General features: G+C 29.0%; 2 protein-coding genes across 2 annotated transcripts; one reads left to right on the top strand and one right to left on the bottom strand.

The window, feature by feature from the left end:
• Nucleotides 1-187: 187 nt before the first annotated feature.
• LOC114174228 (AP-1 complex subunit mu-2) lies at nt 188-4,596 on the top strand. Its single transcript, XM_028059023.1, has 11 exons — nt 188-426; nt 514-660; nt 751-813; nt 913-1,089; nt 1,165-1,268; nt 2,539-2,646; nt 2,773-2,869; nt 2,980-3,077; nt 3,202-3,343; nt 3,453-3,575; nt 4,068-4,596. The coding sequence occupies exons 1-11, from the start codon at nt 298-300 to the stop codon at nt 4,164-4,166; spliced, it is 1,287 nt and encodes a 428-aa protein (XP_027914824.1). The 5' UTR covers nt 188-297; the 3' UTR covers nt 4,167-4,596.
• A 1,713-nt stretch (nt 4,597-6,309) lies between these two features.
• On the bottom strand, nt 6,310-8,453 carry LOC114174212 (tryptophan aminotransferase-related protein 1). The gene is made up of 5 exons (XM_028059002.1): nt 8,272-8,453; nt 7,852-8,158; nt 7,180-7,463; nt 6,803-7,104; nt 6,310-6,723 (listed from the first exon to the last, which is right to left on the bottom strand). The coding sequence occupies exons 1-5, from the start codon at nt 8,346-8,348 to the stop codon at nt 6,533-6,535; spliced, it is 1,161 nt and encodes a 386-aa protein (XP_027914803.1). The 5' UTR covers nt 8,349-8,453; the 3' UTR covers nt 6,310-6,532.
• Between the last annotated feature and the right edge of the window lie 6,423 nt (nt 8,454-14,876).

Below are 14,876 nucleotides of genomic sequence, written 5' to 3'. Positions count from 1 at the left end.
ACATAATATATGTAAATGTTAAAAGTAATTAATCTAACTCAAAAGCAGATAAGCATAAACAAAAATGATCGTAATTAATTATTTTGTAAATCTCAGTCGCTTGAAACACAAGAACGAAAATAAGAAAAATAATTACATCCCCGAATGGAAATAAATAAATAAGGATAATTACTGTGGCAACGGCGTCGTATAGAAGTCTTTGTTTTTCATGTTGTTGTTGTTGTTCTTCTCCTTTTTCTGTTGACGGTGGTGCTGATCTGATAGGAATCCAGGATCCGATCACTGCAGCAGCAAGCAATGGCAGGGGCAGCCTCGGCTCTGTTCCTCCTCGACATCAAAGGCCGCGTCCTCATCTGGCGCGACTACCGAGGCGACGTCTCCGCCGTCGACGCGGAACGCTTCTTCACCAAGCTCATCGAGAAACAGGTTCCTTCCGCTTCACATCTCTTCTCTCTTCCACTCACTCTCGCAAAGTGAATCCTCACTCTCTAGCTCCTCTCCTTTTCATCGAAGGCCGATGCGCAGTCTCAAGATCCGGTCGTGCTCGACAACGGCGTGACCTACATGTTCGTTCAGCATAGCAACGTCTACGTCATGATAGCCACCAGACAGAACTGCAATGCCGCCAGCCTCCTCTTCTTCCTGCACCGAATCGTCGACGTACGCCTCCTTATTATTAAATCCTTTCGAAATCCAGAGTTTCTCGATTTAGTTTGTGCGAATAATCATCGATCCGTGTTTTTGCGGCAGGTGTTTAAGCATTACTTCGAAGAATTGGAAGAGGAATCGCTGAGGGACAACTTCGTCGTTGTGGTAACATGTCGATGAATTTGCGTTTTAATTACTTGTTTCGTCGAGTTTGAAATGAATTGGTTGAATTGTGTGCTTTTCGATTTGTTGTCTTGCTGGCAGTATGAACTACTTGATGAGATTATGGACTTTGGCTATCCTCAGTACACTGAGGCGCAAATTCTTAGTGAGTTTATCAAGACTGATGCTTATAGAATGGAAGTTACGCAGAGACCTCCCATGGCTGTGACTAATGCTGTGTCTTGGCGCAGCGAAGGGATAAACTATAAGAAAAATGAGGTAGCCATTTCGAAAGTGAAAAATCTGAAGCTTTTTTTAATTGTAATTTTATGGTCTAAGCGATTCCGTTTTCAGGTTTTCTTGGATGTGGTAGAGAATGTTAATATACTTGTCAATAGCAATGGACAAATAATTAGATCTGACGTTGTTGGGGCGTTGAAGATGAGAACGTATTTGAGGTTGGCTTCCTACTTTCCTTGAGATCTACTGATTTTCTGACATTGGTTCTTAACTAACTGGTCTTTCTACTATTTATTGATTTACTTAAATTCTACTATGTTGGTTTAGGGACTCTAATGTGTTGACCTCAGTTTTCTGGTTTTCCGTTTTAGTTGTTTATTGTTGTTCTGTATGCTCACTTGTGCAGGGTATGGTATACTATGTTTGTGTGTGGTTGGTACATTAGGGATTAGAGGACCAAGCCTAAACTTAGTCCTTGTTGAATCTTTTCTTAAAACTATCTTTGATTTCTGTGTAGGTAAATTTTGAGGCATGCAAATGAAATTAGCTATGAGGACGTGCAGTTTGTTATTTTCTGTTTTTTACTTTGTACTGGTTACACAGGCTTGTAGATATCTTTATCAGCACTTTAAGTGGTGTGCAATAGCAGCATAGTGGTGAGGAGTGACGCCTGCCCACCACCGGATTATTGCTGGTGCTAAGTCCTCTAAACAACGTCATTAGGGTTTTTCGTGGGAGGGTGGGTATATGGGATTTCAGTTTCAAAAAATGAATTCAACCATAGCAGTCAATCCTGGATAGCAGAGTGGCTGACCCCAAAAGTGAGATAGTAGAATGACCTCTGCTCTAATTTTTTTTTTTTTTTATATATATGTTAAATAATTAATTTTATATATGTAATTGTATATAGATGACAGAATTCTGTAATTGTAATAGCAGTGAAAATGATAAAGACTTGGATTAGAAGATGATAATTAAATATTCCTATCTAGGAAACTTGTATTTCACTTTTGTTGGTATTTGCTTGTATATTTTGTTGACACCAATGACTTTTTACTGTTAATTATGAATTGAATGTAATTAATTTTGAGTAATGTTTACCATTTTAAGAGTATGTATTCATATACTATGCATTGTATAAACCATACAAATAATTTCTAAATAGTGGCTATCACACTACAGAATTTTTTAGACCAGCCACTACGGGTTGTTATCTGGAATTTGAAAAATTGGCTTTTTTCATTTGGTACACCTTACTCCAAAGGCTTTCTTTAACAGCTCGTGCTAAACATACTTATTTGTGTTAGATATATTACAGACTGGTCCAACCACTGAATCCATGTTTCACTTCCTTTTTCTTCTTTTTGTTTTACAGTTGAGAGTATTTGGTAGACTGTGTTAACCTTGAAGTATCTGTTATTCTAACTGACTTATATATTAGTGTATTTATCTGACTCAAGTGTGCCTTTCATGGCCTATTTTATACAGTGGTATGCCTGAGTGCAAACTTGGCTTAAATGATAGAGTATTGTTAGAGGCACAAGGTAGAACAACCAAAGGAAAGGCTATTGACTTGGAAGATATCAAGTTTCATCAGTGCGTATGCTAGACTTCCTTGTATTTAGAAACTGATAATTTAGACTTAAAATTTTGTATAACTTTTTTAAGCATGTTTCTTCTTCTTGATGCTAGTTCTCAAATTATATCTGGCCTTTTATGAAGGTGTGTGCGTTTGGCTCGATTTGAAAATGATAGAACAATTTCCTTTATACCACCTGATGGGTCGTTTGATTTGATGACATACAGGCTCAGTACACAGGTTCATCTTTTTCTCTAGACATGACATAAGTTTCTATTTTTAGAGGTAAACAGAGAAAGAGAGAATAAAAGCATTTTGAAGTCTCATGATTCTATCATCACTTTTTTCAGGTTAAGCCTTTAATTTGGGTGGAAGCAACTGTTGAAAAGCATTCAAAGAGTCGGATTGAGATTATGGTAAAAGCAAGGAGTCAATTTAAGGAGCGGAGGTAATGAGATTTCTTCTTATATTTGCTACGTTTCCTACCCTGGTGATAGATGGGTAGATCAGGTTTTAGATCTCTAGAGCCTCAAATGTCTTTGCTGCCTCAACTAATTGAGTTTATTTTATAGCACTGCCACAAACGTGGAGATTGAGTTGCCTGTGCCTGTTGATGCAACAAATCCTAATGTTCGAACTTCAATGGGATCTGCAGCATATGCACCTGAAAAGGATGCGTTAATCTGGAAAATTAGATCCTTCCCTGGAGGCAAAGTATGAGTTTATTTGAAATAGGCATTGAATCCTTGAATAACACCCATCTTTTGGTACCTCATTTTGATCATGATTTATTGGATCTGGTTTTCCTCCTTGATTCTTTCAGGAATATATGTTGAGAGCTGAGTTTCGTCTTCCAAGTATAACAGATGAGGATGCAACTCCTGAGAGAAAAGCCCCTATAAGTGTCAAATTTGAAATACCATACTTTACGGTTTCTGGCATACAGGTATTGCATCATAAATCTGGTTTTCTTATATACAGAATGTAGCTAGACTATATTTTTCGGCTTAGGAAATCTAATGTGTTAGTATCTCTGATTAAATTTAAGTGAATGTGACCTTTTATTCTAATCCTTATTTATTCTTCCCTTATATCTGTTTTTCTCTCCATTTTGGGTATTAACATTTTGATTATTTCAATGGATTTAGGGTTGCAGTAAACTTGATGAATTTGTTTTAGTTAATATTATTTTCACAATTCAGAATTGACAATAAATGTTTAAAAAATATTAATATAAACAAATAAAACTTGACATTTGGAAAGGATAAAAAACTACCAAACTTAATTTTATTCCATTGACCATGATAAATTGTTTGGAAAAGTTGTTTGTTTGATCCATGTGAATTTGAAGAAATACCCACATGTTTTGATGGTGCTATTCAGTTAACTGAAGGTTTGATTTGATGGTAATCAACATGTAAATGTTTTGGTTTTATAGGTTAGATATTTGAAGATTATTGAGAAAAGTGGTTATCAGGCTCTTCCATGGGTGAGATACATAACTATGGCTGGAGAGTACGAACTACGGCTTATTTAAGAACTTGTATCTTTCTTTGGCGCTTGAATTTCACCGAATAATCGTGTCAACTTCCATGGTTAATGGTTTTAAACTGGTGGGTGGGAGAGGAACTAGAGTGAAATTAGTTAGATTTTATTTGGCGTGATCATATCTCCCATCATGATAGTTGTTTTGGCAACAGATCGCAAGTTGCCCCTTGTCCATAAAGTTCATAACTACAAGTCAGGAATTGGCAAGTGTAAGGCTGTATCTTCTGTAAGTTTTTTTGTTCAAATCTGTTTTTTTGTTGGGAAAATGCTTGATTTTTTTTCTTCTATTGCTTTTTATTTACGATCTGTCAATCTTTTCCCACTGTCTTCAGTTTGATTTATTTGTAAGAGAATTATTAGCTTTTTGTATTACGAAGACTGAATATTTCCCCCCTCATTATTTTGTATTCACTGTCTGACCCTCTCTTGTATTATTAATATATACCATATCCCTTTCTGGACAAAAACGGCGTTTTTTTAACCATTCATTCAGAAAGTTTATTGCAGGCCAATGGCAGAAAAGCAATATATAGATAATTTCATTTGGATATTAAGCTAAGTAAAGAAACATTGGTTCCAATTACAGTTGCGGAAACAAGAGCCAACCCTCTAGTCTTTATTGTTTCCTAGAAAACTTCTGTGGACAACACCAATGAAATTTTTGGTTCGCAATCTTTTATTCTGGCATGTAAAAGTTATAATTCGGAATGATTTTTTTCAGAATGTAAAATTTACTCTTTGGAACATCCACTCCGAAATAAAAGAAAGAAACCAATAATTTTATACGAAACATCCAAATTTATCATATGAACCCACCCACAGACCAAATTGCACTCGAGATGATACACTGGGTAAGTGGGATTTGGGATTTGTCATCTTAATTTTTGGTGAAAGACAACGATTGAAATTTAAAGATAAATTTTAACTTACAAGTAAGAAATTTTTAATTTTCAATTTTCAAAGATACTAAAATTTGTTAATCTTTGTTCATATTATTTTACATAAATAAATATAAAAACGAAATTTATTTTGAAATGTTATGAATCAAATTAATTATTACTTTCAAATGTTAAACAGGAAATAACTGATAGCATTTTTTTCTATTTTAATGGCAAGACATATATTATTACTTTCAGATTTGTGTTCATACCTTTAATTTATTGTGAAGTTCATTAATGAAATATTCATTCCTTTCGCAAAAAGCATGTTGTCGTATTTATTGCTTAAAAATTCATTTCTTGAATTAAAAGTAATTTTATTGAATAATATTATTTAATTCTATAAGTACTTTTGAAATAAAATTTAATTTTATGATATTATTAGTTAGTTACCTTATTTTTGTTAGTCTTAATTAAATATTTGATTTTTATGATCGTTGGATCAAAGAGGACGTTTATTTTGAGTGATAACAAAGCATGATTAAAAATTAAATAATGTATCGTCTGCTAATCCAGATCAAATAGAGTCTGAGTTTAAATATGATTATTTAATATTTTTGCATTTTATCTAATATTTTTTTTCGTTTTATTTTAAAGTAATATTCAAACTTTAAGCAGTATAGAAGTGGCTATCACTTATGAAACCAATATTTTTGTTTTTTAATTTAACATACTAATTAAATATTAATTAACTTGTTTACTTACATTACTTTTTTTTTTCCTTTTATAATAGTTGACTTTTCTTTGTTTTAACTTAAAAAGGGTTAAGTGAAGCTAACTTTAAATCGGTAATTGCTTTCAATATGATCAAGTTCTGTTGTCTCCTGTTTCGTCATCGAGGCCACTTACCTCATTTGTTGTTAAGATTATCGTTATATAAAATATCGAAATTTAGACAAATCGGTGATTTATGAGATCTAGACATGGTTCCCTTTCATTAGATCCATAATGATTATGAAAATACTTTTGCTTCGTGTTTCTCTTATGTCTTAATCCATGAGATTATCATCATTATCAAAGCCGATCTTGCTGCAAATAGCCCCACTACATACTACATAACTTACTCTTTTTTTAAAAAAAATTATAGATTAAAAACATTAATTTGAAATTTATGACAAACAAATGTAACTCAAAGTAAGAAATTCAAAAATATATTTAAAGGAAAACTAAATATTTAACATAAAGATCTGCATTTTATTTATATAAATAGACTCTATGGTAAAGTTTAAAAGTTTAATAGATCTTGATATGAGTGGGTTTATTCATATACCTACGGCACTCATCCTTTATCACACATTGTACACTAGAAAACAACACATTATTCTAAATTGTGGAAAGGCGGTGCTTGAACTAGCTACTGCTACATCACAGTGTTCCAACCATCTGTTCTGTTCATTCAGAAATTCACACCTTTTTCTCATTCCTTCTTCGCATTTGACACCCTTTTCAGGAATTCATTGAAATCATCATCTGTTCCTATCATGCTGATTCTAGCATACTTTGAATCAACACCAAACCGTTTCCCTCCTCTTCCACGGATCTTCAGTTTTTCCACCAGATAACTCTCACAATCTTCTATACCCTCCTCACACTTCAACCATAAGAAACCTGAACCATACAGAACATTAATTATGAAGTTATTACAAAGTCACAAAACAAGAATATTAAGAGTGGGAGAATGAAGTACCAGGAGATGGTTCAGATGATTCATTGGTGAAGTTGCAAAAGGCCTTTGAGTACTTGGCCACTGAGAAAACCTTGGATTCATCAATAACCTCCCACAGTTTCTCCCACCTCTCCCTCAAGAGGCGTTTGCTGTATTCAAAGAAGAGCTCAGACTCCATGGACCCGAAGTTTTGGTATCCATCACAAACCACTTCAAGGATCTTCACAACCCGAGTTTGAGTTTCTTTTGACACTCCAATGGAGCTCAACTGCACATACCTCGTCATCTTCTTAGCTACCTCAATGTCCTTAACCAGCGCCCACCTTAACTCACAGCATAATCAAAACTCAGCATGCAATTTCTTGTATTATAACAAAGTGTGTGATGAATTAACTCACCCGAAACGCGAACCGGCATGACCAGTGCATTTGGAGAATGTGAAGAGCATGAGATCATGGTCAGCTTGGTGAGTGATGGGAGTGTAATGTGGCCAGTAATATGCAAGATCATGAATCAGTTTCCCTTTAGCCTCAGATTTCACCACAGGTCCTCGAATAAACCCATCAGGGTTATTTGGAGAGGTTATGACCTCTATGTAAGGCTCGTTTTTCTGATACGAAGCAGCATCACCACCCCACTGGTACAACCCTGAACGCAGAATACTAATCTCATCTTGGTACTCCTGCAAAACGTTTTCTTTATCAGATCAAGTCAACCGTTTGGAAAATTAAAACAAACTCACGTTGTGTGAGGTTGACCAAACTCAGATTTTCAGAATGGTGGACGCCGAACAGACAGACACCCATGTTACCCATGTTTGCATATAAAATGGAATCTACATCTTCATGGGTCTACGTGTATATGTTTCCAAACTGATTTTAATATTTTAAAACATGTTAGAATAATTTCATCATTCATAATTCTAATTCGCAAAATAAAAATTAATAAATAAATAAATAAAGTGCAAGGTAACAACATATGGATCTAAACCCTCCTTGTTGGTGTCTTTGTGTTCGATGACAGATAAAAAAAAAATGACAGTGAGAGAGAGATAAAGAAGAAAAAATGACCGAGTAGAATGGTGCAGCAGCAAGAACGTTGATGGGTTTAGAAGGGTGTGAAGGAGAGAGAGCAAAGACAGAAGCTTGGAAGAGTTGAGTGGCTCCTGTCCCCACCACAATGTATCTGTGATGGGTGACAGCATTTCCCACCACGTGATGCAACCTTCTGATGCTTCTCTCAACTTCCGGCAACATGTACCAACACACCTTGTTCTTCGCATCACCAATGTAACTCATCATCTCCCATCCTCTTATCACTATGCTGCATTCCTCACTCCTCTTTCTCCAGTATTTTTCCAACACCACTGGATCACCTCTGTCATATATAACATTAATCATCATCATCACAACAACAATTTCCAGACACAAAGAAGAATATATGCATGACAGTGATTGTGATTTTGCAGAAATGAAAGAGCGAATATATACTTCTCCAGTTCGATGATGGTATTTGGGGAGATACTTCTGCCATTGGATGAAGGGAAGTTGTCTGTGGCGACCACCATTGTTGCAGATGTTAGATACCTCTACTTTTTATCAGAACCACTCTCTTAGTATTATACTCTCTTTGATTTTTTTTTTCTTGAGTTCTGAGTTGCCTCACATGTATGTATGTGGTTATATATATATACACTGAGAAATTGAACTTCATCTGTTATAATATTACACAAGATTAACTCAAAAGCATCTTAAGGTTTACTGTATTTTATTTTATTTTTTGTGCAATTAATTAATAAGCTAATGGATTTAATATTTTGTCTGCTTACTGGATAATAGCTTGTTAATTTTTAATTTGTACAAGTTTTAAATGAAATAGTGAATTAATGTAGTTTTACATTTAAGGAATTATTGGTTGCATTTTATAAATCCTATTTAAATAAAATGTGTCAATTTGTCATTGTTTTTATAAGGGAATTTCTATATCATCAATTAAAGAAATTTAATTAATGTTTTTTGAGTTTTTTGGGTTTTTTAAGATAGTCTTTCTATGTATGTATCTGAGCATGTTAATTAAAACTTTGCTGACAGTTTCGTGAAATATTCAATCTGGGAGCAAATTGAACAGTTTGACTGAGCAACCTAGTTCATGTTTTCATGTGTTTATTTAATAAAGTTTAAAAACTATTTAATTAAATAAAGAAATTTAATTAATGTTTTCACGTATATTTAAAAAAAAATTAATTAAATGAAGAATTTTAATTAAGGGTTTCAAGTATATTTTAAAAAATCTTTAATTAAATAAATAAATTTAATTAATGGTTTCACGTACATTATGTATTCACAGATTTGACTATCTGCAACTTCTTTGAAATTTCACTCTAAAAACAAATTGAAAGTCATATCTAAGCAATGGCCCTATATGCATTTACTAATTTTCAAGCTTACAATAATTTTATTTCAACTTTTTTATCTAATGAGTTTAATTTCTCAATATCAAAAAAATATTTAATTGATTATAATATATTCTGAGTTATTCACACCCACGTACACACACAAATAATTTCTTTATGAATATTTGTTTTCATATATCTTGACGAAAATTTATTGGAAAAATATTCAACAATAATTTTAAAATTTTATTTTGTATATTTTTCAGCATAAAAATTTATTAGTTACTAAAATAACTATTATGAATAAAAAATTATAATTAGTTTTTATAATGGTTTTTTACATTCAGTTATGAAGAGTTTAGTTATTAAAGGAAATTGGTCACTAGATATTTGTTACTAAAGTTTTTCTACCAAATAAGTTGATTCTTACATTAATTTTTAATTAATTAGTAACCAATTTAACGACCAATTATAATTTTTTTATTTATAATAACAACAATTTTAATAACTAATAATTTTTTATTTTGTAGATTGATATTTAAATTGGTTACTAAAACTTTTTATAATTAAAATTAGTTTTTGATGAGATATTTTCTTGTCCTGAGAAAAAATATATTTTAATTAAAATTAAGTAAATTACAATTTAAAGTAAAGAAACTAATAAAATAATTACTAATTAAAGGTGAAATTTAACACATGAAAGGTTTGCTTTTACGAAAATAAATATTTTTTATTTCTTACAGAAAATATTAATAATAGGGATATTTTGATCACACTTATTTAATTTATACATATTTCAATTATTCCTCGGACATTATAAGACTTTCATATTAATAGTATTCACAACATAAAAACCTTAATTTTAATGAAATATTTTTTTGTTTTTATAAAAAGAATAATTATGAAAAAGTAAGAAATTTTTGTTTGGTAAACTCATTTACTTTATTTATAAGGTTAAAAGTGAATTATTTAATTAAACTTCTTTTTGTAGGGAATATTTAAGTGTTCTTACACACTTTTGTAAGACTCAAGTTTTTGGATCAAGGATTATAATAGTTTGGTTCTCATACTGACAATCTTTAATCGTAATTCGATCTTTAACAACAAAAAATTCACTAAAATATACTCATTACTTTTTTTACCCGTAAATATTTACAAAAAAATATTTAATAAATTTTTAAAATTAAAAAAATATAAAATTAAATATAAATAAAATTTAATCTAATAAAATATTAATAAATTTTAATTAAATTTTATTTAATAAAACATAAATTATACTTTAATATTAATCTTTTATAGATAATATATAATAATATGATATTCATATCTAATTCATTTATAAATTGATGTTAAAATATCAATTATTTGCGATAATAAATACCTACATATATTAATATATTAATTATTTATTATAGATTTTACGTGCATATACGTAATCCCTACTCCAGACATTGTTTAGTAAACAGTTGTTTGTAAAGACAAATAAATGATATGATTAAATTAAGTGTGTAACAACTATTTTGTTTGTTAAGTTTATAAATCTAATTTATTATTTTAATTTAGTTATAAAGATGATTAAACCTTATTTTTTTGTCATTAGATTATCCTATTTAAAGATTAATTCTTACTTTTTATACAATTAAAAATTAATCAGAATTTTATTCTTTTTAAGATAGAATTAATTTTACAGAAGTTCACATGAAAACACTTTTAAGCACATCTTTGACCTCTGAGAAAATTGAAATTAATTAAATCCTGAATAATTTAATAATTAAGGAATATATAAATAGAATAATGAAAAAATATGGTATATTAGCACGTATACCAACCAACTTCTGTAAGTTAACCATTATAATTTATAATTTAAAGATATTTTGAATTTGAGGTTTAAATTTATTATTCTCTCTGTCAAGATTTTCTCATTGAAAATAATTAATTATAGCTGCCAACCCTATTTATAAAGGACCCTCACCAAAATTTAACGCCACCACTATATTGACTTTAATTACTATCCTAATATATTGACTTTATATCAATTTTACTGTACAAATATATAGCATCTACATTATAAAACTATAATTAGGCAGTCTTTCATTAAAAAAATTATGCGTATGTTCTTTTACTTTAGAAAAAAATATATTTTCTTACGGTGTATATTATATATCAATATTATAAAACGTAGAGATTTTATTTAATTTTATATTTTTCACTTTTATCAATATAATCAAATTGTATGGACTATAAAATAGCATGAACTACTAATATGGTGTCATTACATACTAGTATAAATTATACTTCGAGATTATAGAACGTGGTGTAAATTATTGAATATTTATTTTTTACAATAAAATATTAGCATATATCGTGATTACATATATATACCTAAACAATATATTTACATAAAATTTAGGTGCATTTTTTTATATTTTTCTTCTTTTATTGTAATTAATTTTTAGTTCTCTCTCTTTTTAATATTCTTTAAGAATTTTTTTTTTCAATAAGAACGTGAAAAAGTTAGGTATTTATATTAAAAGAATAATTTATTATTTATAATGCTGCTATCTCACCTAAGTGAAAAATAAACATTATGTTAAAAAAATACTTATGGCACAAGTGGGAATCCTCAAATTTTCATTTATAAATTTAATTATTATATTAAAAAATTATAAGTTTTAACTTTTTAATTTTATTTAAAAAATATTGTATATATATGGAGAGAAAAATGTGGATAAAGTTTCTTAATAAATAATTTAAGCAAGTTATTTCATTTATGTAGTTTAGAATAAGAGTTTGGGATGACACCAGATGGTAAATTGGGATTATGGTTTTTTATATATTTGGTTGGATCATGTCATTTGTTATTTATAGAGAAAGGGAGGTGCTATTTGTTGATACGTGACCCAAGTTGAAGTGTATGATATTATGTTAAAAAAAGTTAGACTTTAAATCTAATTCAACTTTACAAAATCAATTTATAAAATAAGATTTGCATTTCACTTATATATTTCGAAATTATCTTATTTCTACTTTATATAGGACTTCCAACCTTTTATATTAATTCAATTTGATAAAAGATCCAAAGTATAATGTATATTCATTATTAAATAAAATGCACCAAAGATATATTATTCGTTATATAATACTATTATTATTTTTTATTCTCATCAATTCAAAAAATTTCACTTTTTTCTTTCTTATTCGTCTTTTCTTTTTTCTTTTCATGTTTACCCTGATCCAAATAAAGCATGATGAATTGATATTAAAATATAAAATGTTTATATTAAAAAATTAATTTAAAGTGACAATTAACAAATCTCACGTGTATTAATACTTTAGTATTTTAGTATATTTTCATTTGATACCCCAACTTTTTTTGTTAAGTTCAATTTGATACCCAAACTTTTGATTTGTTCAATTTAGTATCCAAATTTTCTAAAGAGATTCAATTTGGTCCTCTCCGTTAGATTGGAGTTAACACTGTGTCCGTACAGGACACGTGTCAAACCATGAAATTTTTATTTTTATTTTATTTTTTTTAAAAATAATTTTTTTTAAAAAAAAATATTTTTTTTTTCAAAAAAATTTAAAACTGCCATATGTCAATTTATTATCATGCCACATGACAACTTACAATCATGACATGTGGCAGTGGTAATAGTTGTTTTCAGTTTAGTACCCCAATTTAAATTTTTGGTTCAATTTAGTACCCCAATTAATAACTAAGTTTAATTATAACTTATATATACATGTTAAAATGATTGTTTTGAATATATACATCAAATCACTACCCCTAAAGATTCAAATTATTTTATTTTTTACAAGTATTTCATGTGTAAAAAATTACAAAGGTTAAAATGTAAAAAATAAAATAATTTAAGTATTTAGGTGAAATGATTTGATGTATATATTAGAAAAAATTATTGTAACATGTATATATAGGTTGTAATTAAGCTTATTTACTAATTTGGTCTTAAATTGGAGAGGACGAAATTAGATCATTTTAAAAAATTGGGTACTAAATTGAACCAAAAATTTAAATTGGGGTACTATGTTGAAAACAACTATTACCACTGCCACGTGTCATGATTGTAAGCTGCCACGTGACATGACAATAAACTGACACGTGGCAGTTTTTAAACTTTTTGAAAATAAAAATAAATGTTTTTGAAAAAAAATACTTTTTTAAAAAACATTAATTTTTTTAAAAAAAATTAAAAATTTCATAGCTTGACACGGTGTTAACTCCAACTTAACAGAGAGGACCAAATTGAATCTCTTTAAAAAATTTGGATACTAAATTGAACAAACCAAAAGTTTGGATACCAAATTGAACTTAACGGAAAAGTTGGGTACCAAATCAGTAATTATACCCATTTTTATTGTTGAATGACACTAAAATCTTGTAAAAAAGTTACACAGTTGCTTAAATTTAAATATTTAATTTAATGCAATTTTGAAATAGTGGGACTAGGAGATTTAAGTTTTCATTCTGCTTCTTGATATTGATATGCCATTTAATCCATCAAAAACTTATTTGACCTCTTACATTCTCGGGCCTTTGACTTTATATGTTTAATTTCATTATAGCAGAAAAATGCTTAGAAAGGAAATCATATAAAAGAGGGTAAAAACAGGTTTTTATTGGTTTGTCCAACTTCATTAATGACTCATAGGGTTCTCAAACTCGTGGTTGTTAAAATTATCAAATTAAATATAATTATCTTAAAGTAATCTAATTTAACTTAAGTGCCAAAATTGTTTTTTCACAAATTATAATGTTTTAATAATAGGGAATTTTGATAATTGTAATGTTTAGGAACAGGTAAATGTTAGTTTGGTTAAAAAATATTAATGTTAAATATATTTTTAATCATTAAAACATAACTAAAATTTGTTAATTTTTCAAACTTTCATACAATTGTTCTTAAACTTGTAAAAGAATTAATATAATTACATTAATTTTTTTTTTACTTCTTAAATGACATTCCACACTAACGCTAGAATTATTCACACCAATTGACATTCTATCTATGTTCATCTAAAATATAATTTAATACTTAAAAGAATTAGATTAGAAGAAATATATCAATTTAATTTTTTAAGTTTGAAAACTAAGGTTTAAGACGAGTAAAAATGTTAATTTTGTGTCAAATTTAAGAATTAAAAATATATTTAATTCAAAATATTATTAAAAACTAATTATATAAATTCTTAATAAATAAATGAGTAATATATGTTAGTTTAACTAAATTTTTTAGTTTGATAATACTTTAAATTATTGTATAATAGTAATATGATTTTTTATACATAAAATAAAGCTAACTTCAAAAAGTTTGATCCTCGCGTGCCAATAGAAGTTTTTTTTTTCCGTGTTAAATATGTTTTTATCTCACTCCTAGTAAAAATTGAAATTAGTTTCTTTTTGAAACTTTAGTCTAATTTATCACTTTACTTAAGTGAAATCAGTCGATTAAAAAATAAATCAACTGATTCAATTTATTGCAGTTTAAGACTACTGCAGTCAACCTTTTAACCTATTGAAAAATCATTCAACATACTAAAATAAACATTTTAATCTGTTGAAAAATCATTCAACAGATTAAAAGACACACCAAAGACCAAATACATCTAATTAATGCTACAAGGTCTACAATATGAATTACAAATATCAAATACACTTTCTTAATGATGTAACTATGTGGA

Source organism: Vigna unguiculata, chromosome 2 (assembly GCF_004118075.2).
Source record: "Vigna unguiculata cultivar IT97K-499-35 chromosome 2, ASM411807v1, whole genome shotgun sequence".
In the NCBI taxonomy this organism is placed as follows: domain Eukaryota; kingdom Viridiplantae; phylum Streptophyta; class Magnoliopsida; order Fabales; family Fabaceae; genus Vigna; species Vigna unguiculata.
Note: the sequence above shows the minus strand (reverse complement) of the source record. Positions and strands in the feature narration are given on the sequence as shown.

Coding starts and splice junctions, on each gene's coding strand:
- LOC114174228 (XM_028059023.1), top strand. CDS start 298: ATGGCAGGGGCAGCCTCGGCTCTGTTCCTCCTCGACATCAAAGGCCGC. Junction 2,647..2,772: donor GAAGATATCAAGTTTCATCA/GTGCGTATGCTA, acceptor CCTTTTATGAAG/GTGTGTGCGTTTGGCTCGAT. Junction 2,870..2,979: donor CATACAGGCTCAGTACACAG/GTTCATCTTTTT, acceptor CACTTTTTTCAG/GTTAAGCCTTTAATTTGGGT.
- LOC114174212 (XM_028059002.1), bottom strand. CDS start 8,348: ATGGTGGTCGCCACAGACAACTTCCCTTCATCCAATGGCAGAAGTATC. Junction 7,105..7,179: donor CATGCCGGTTCGCGTTTCGG/GTGAGTTAATTC, acceptor CTGTGAGTTAAG/GTGGGCGCTGGTTAAGGACA. Junction 6,724..6,802: donor ATCATCTGAACCATCTCCTG/GTACTTCATTCT, acceptor TGTATGGTTCAG/GTTTCTTATGGTTGAAGTGT.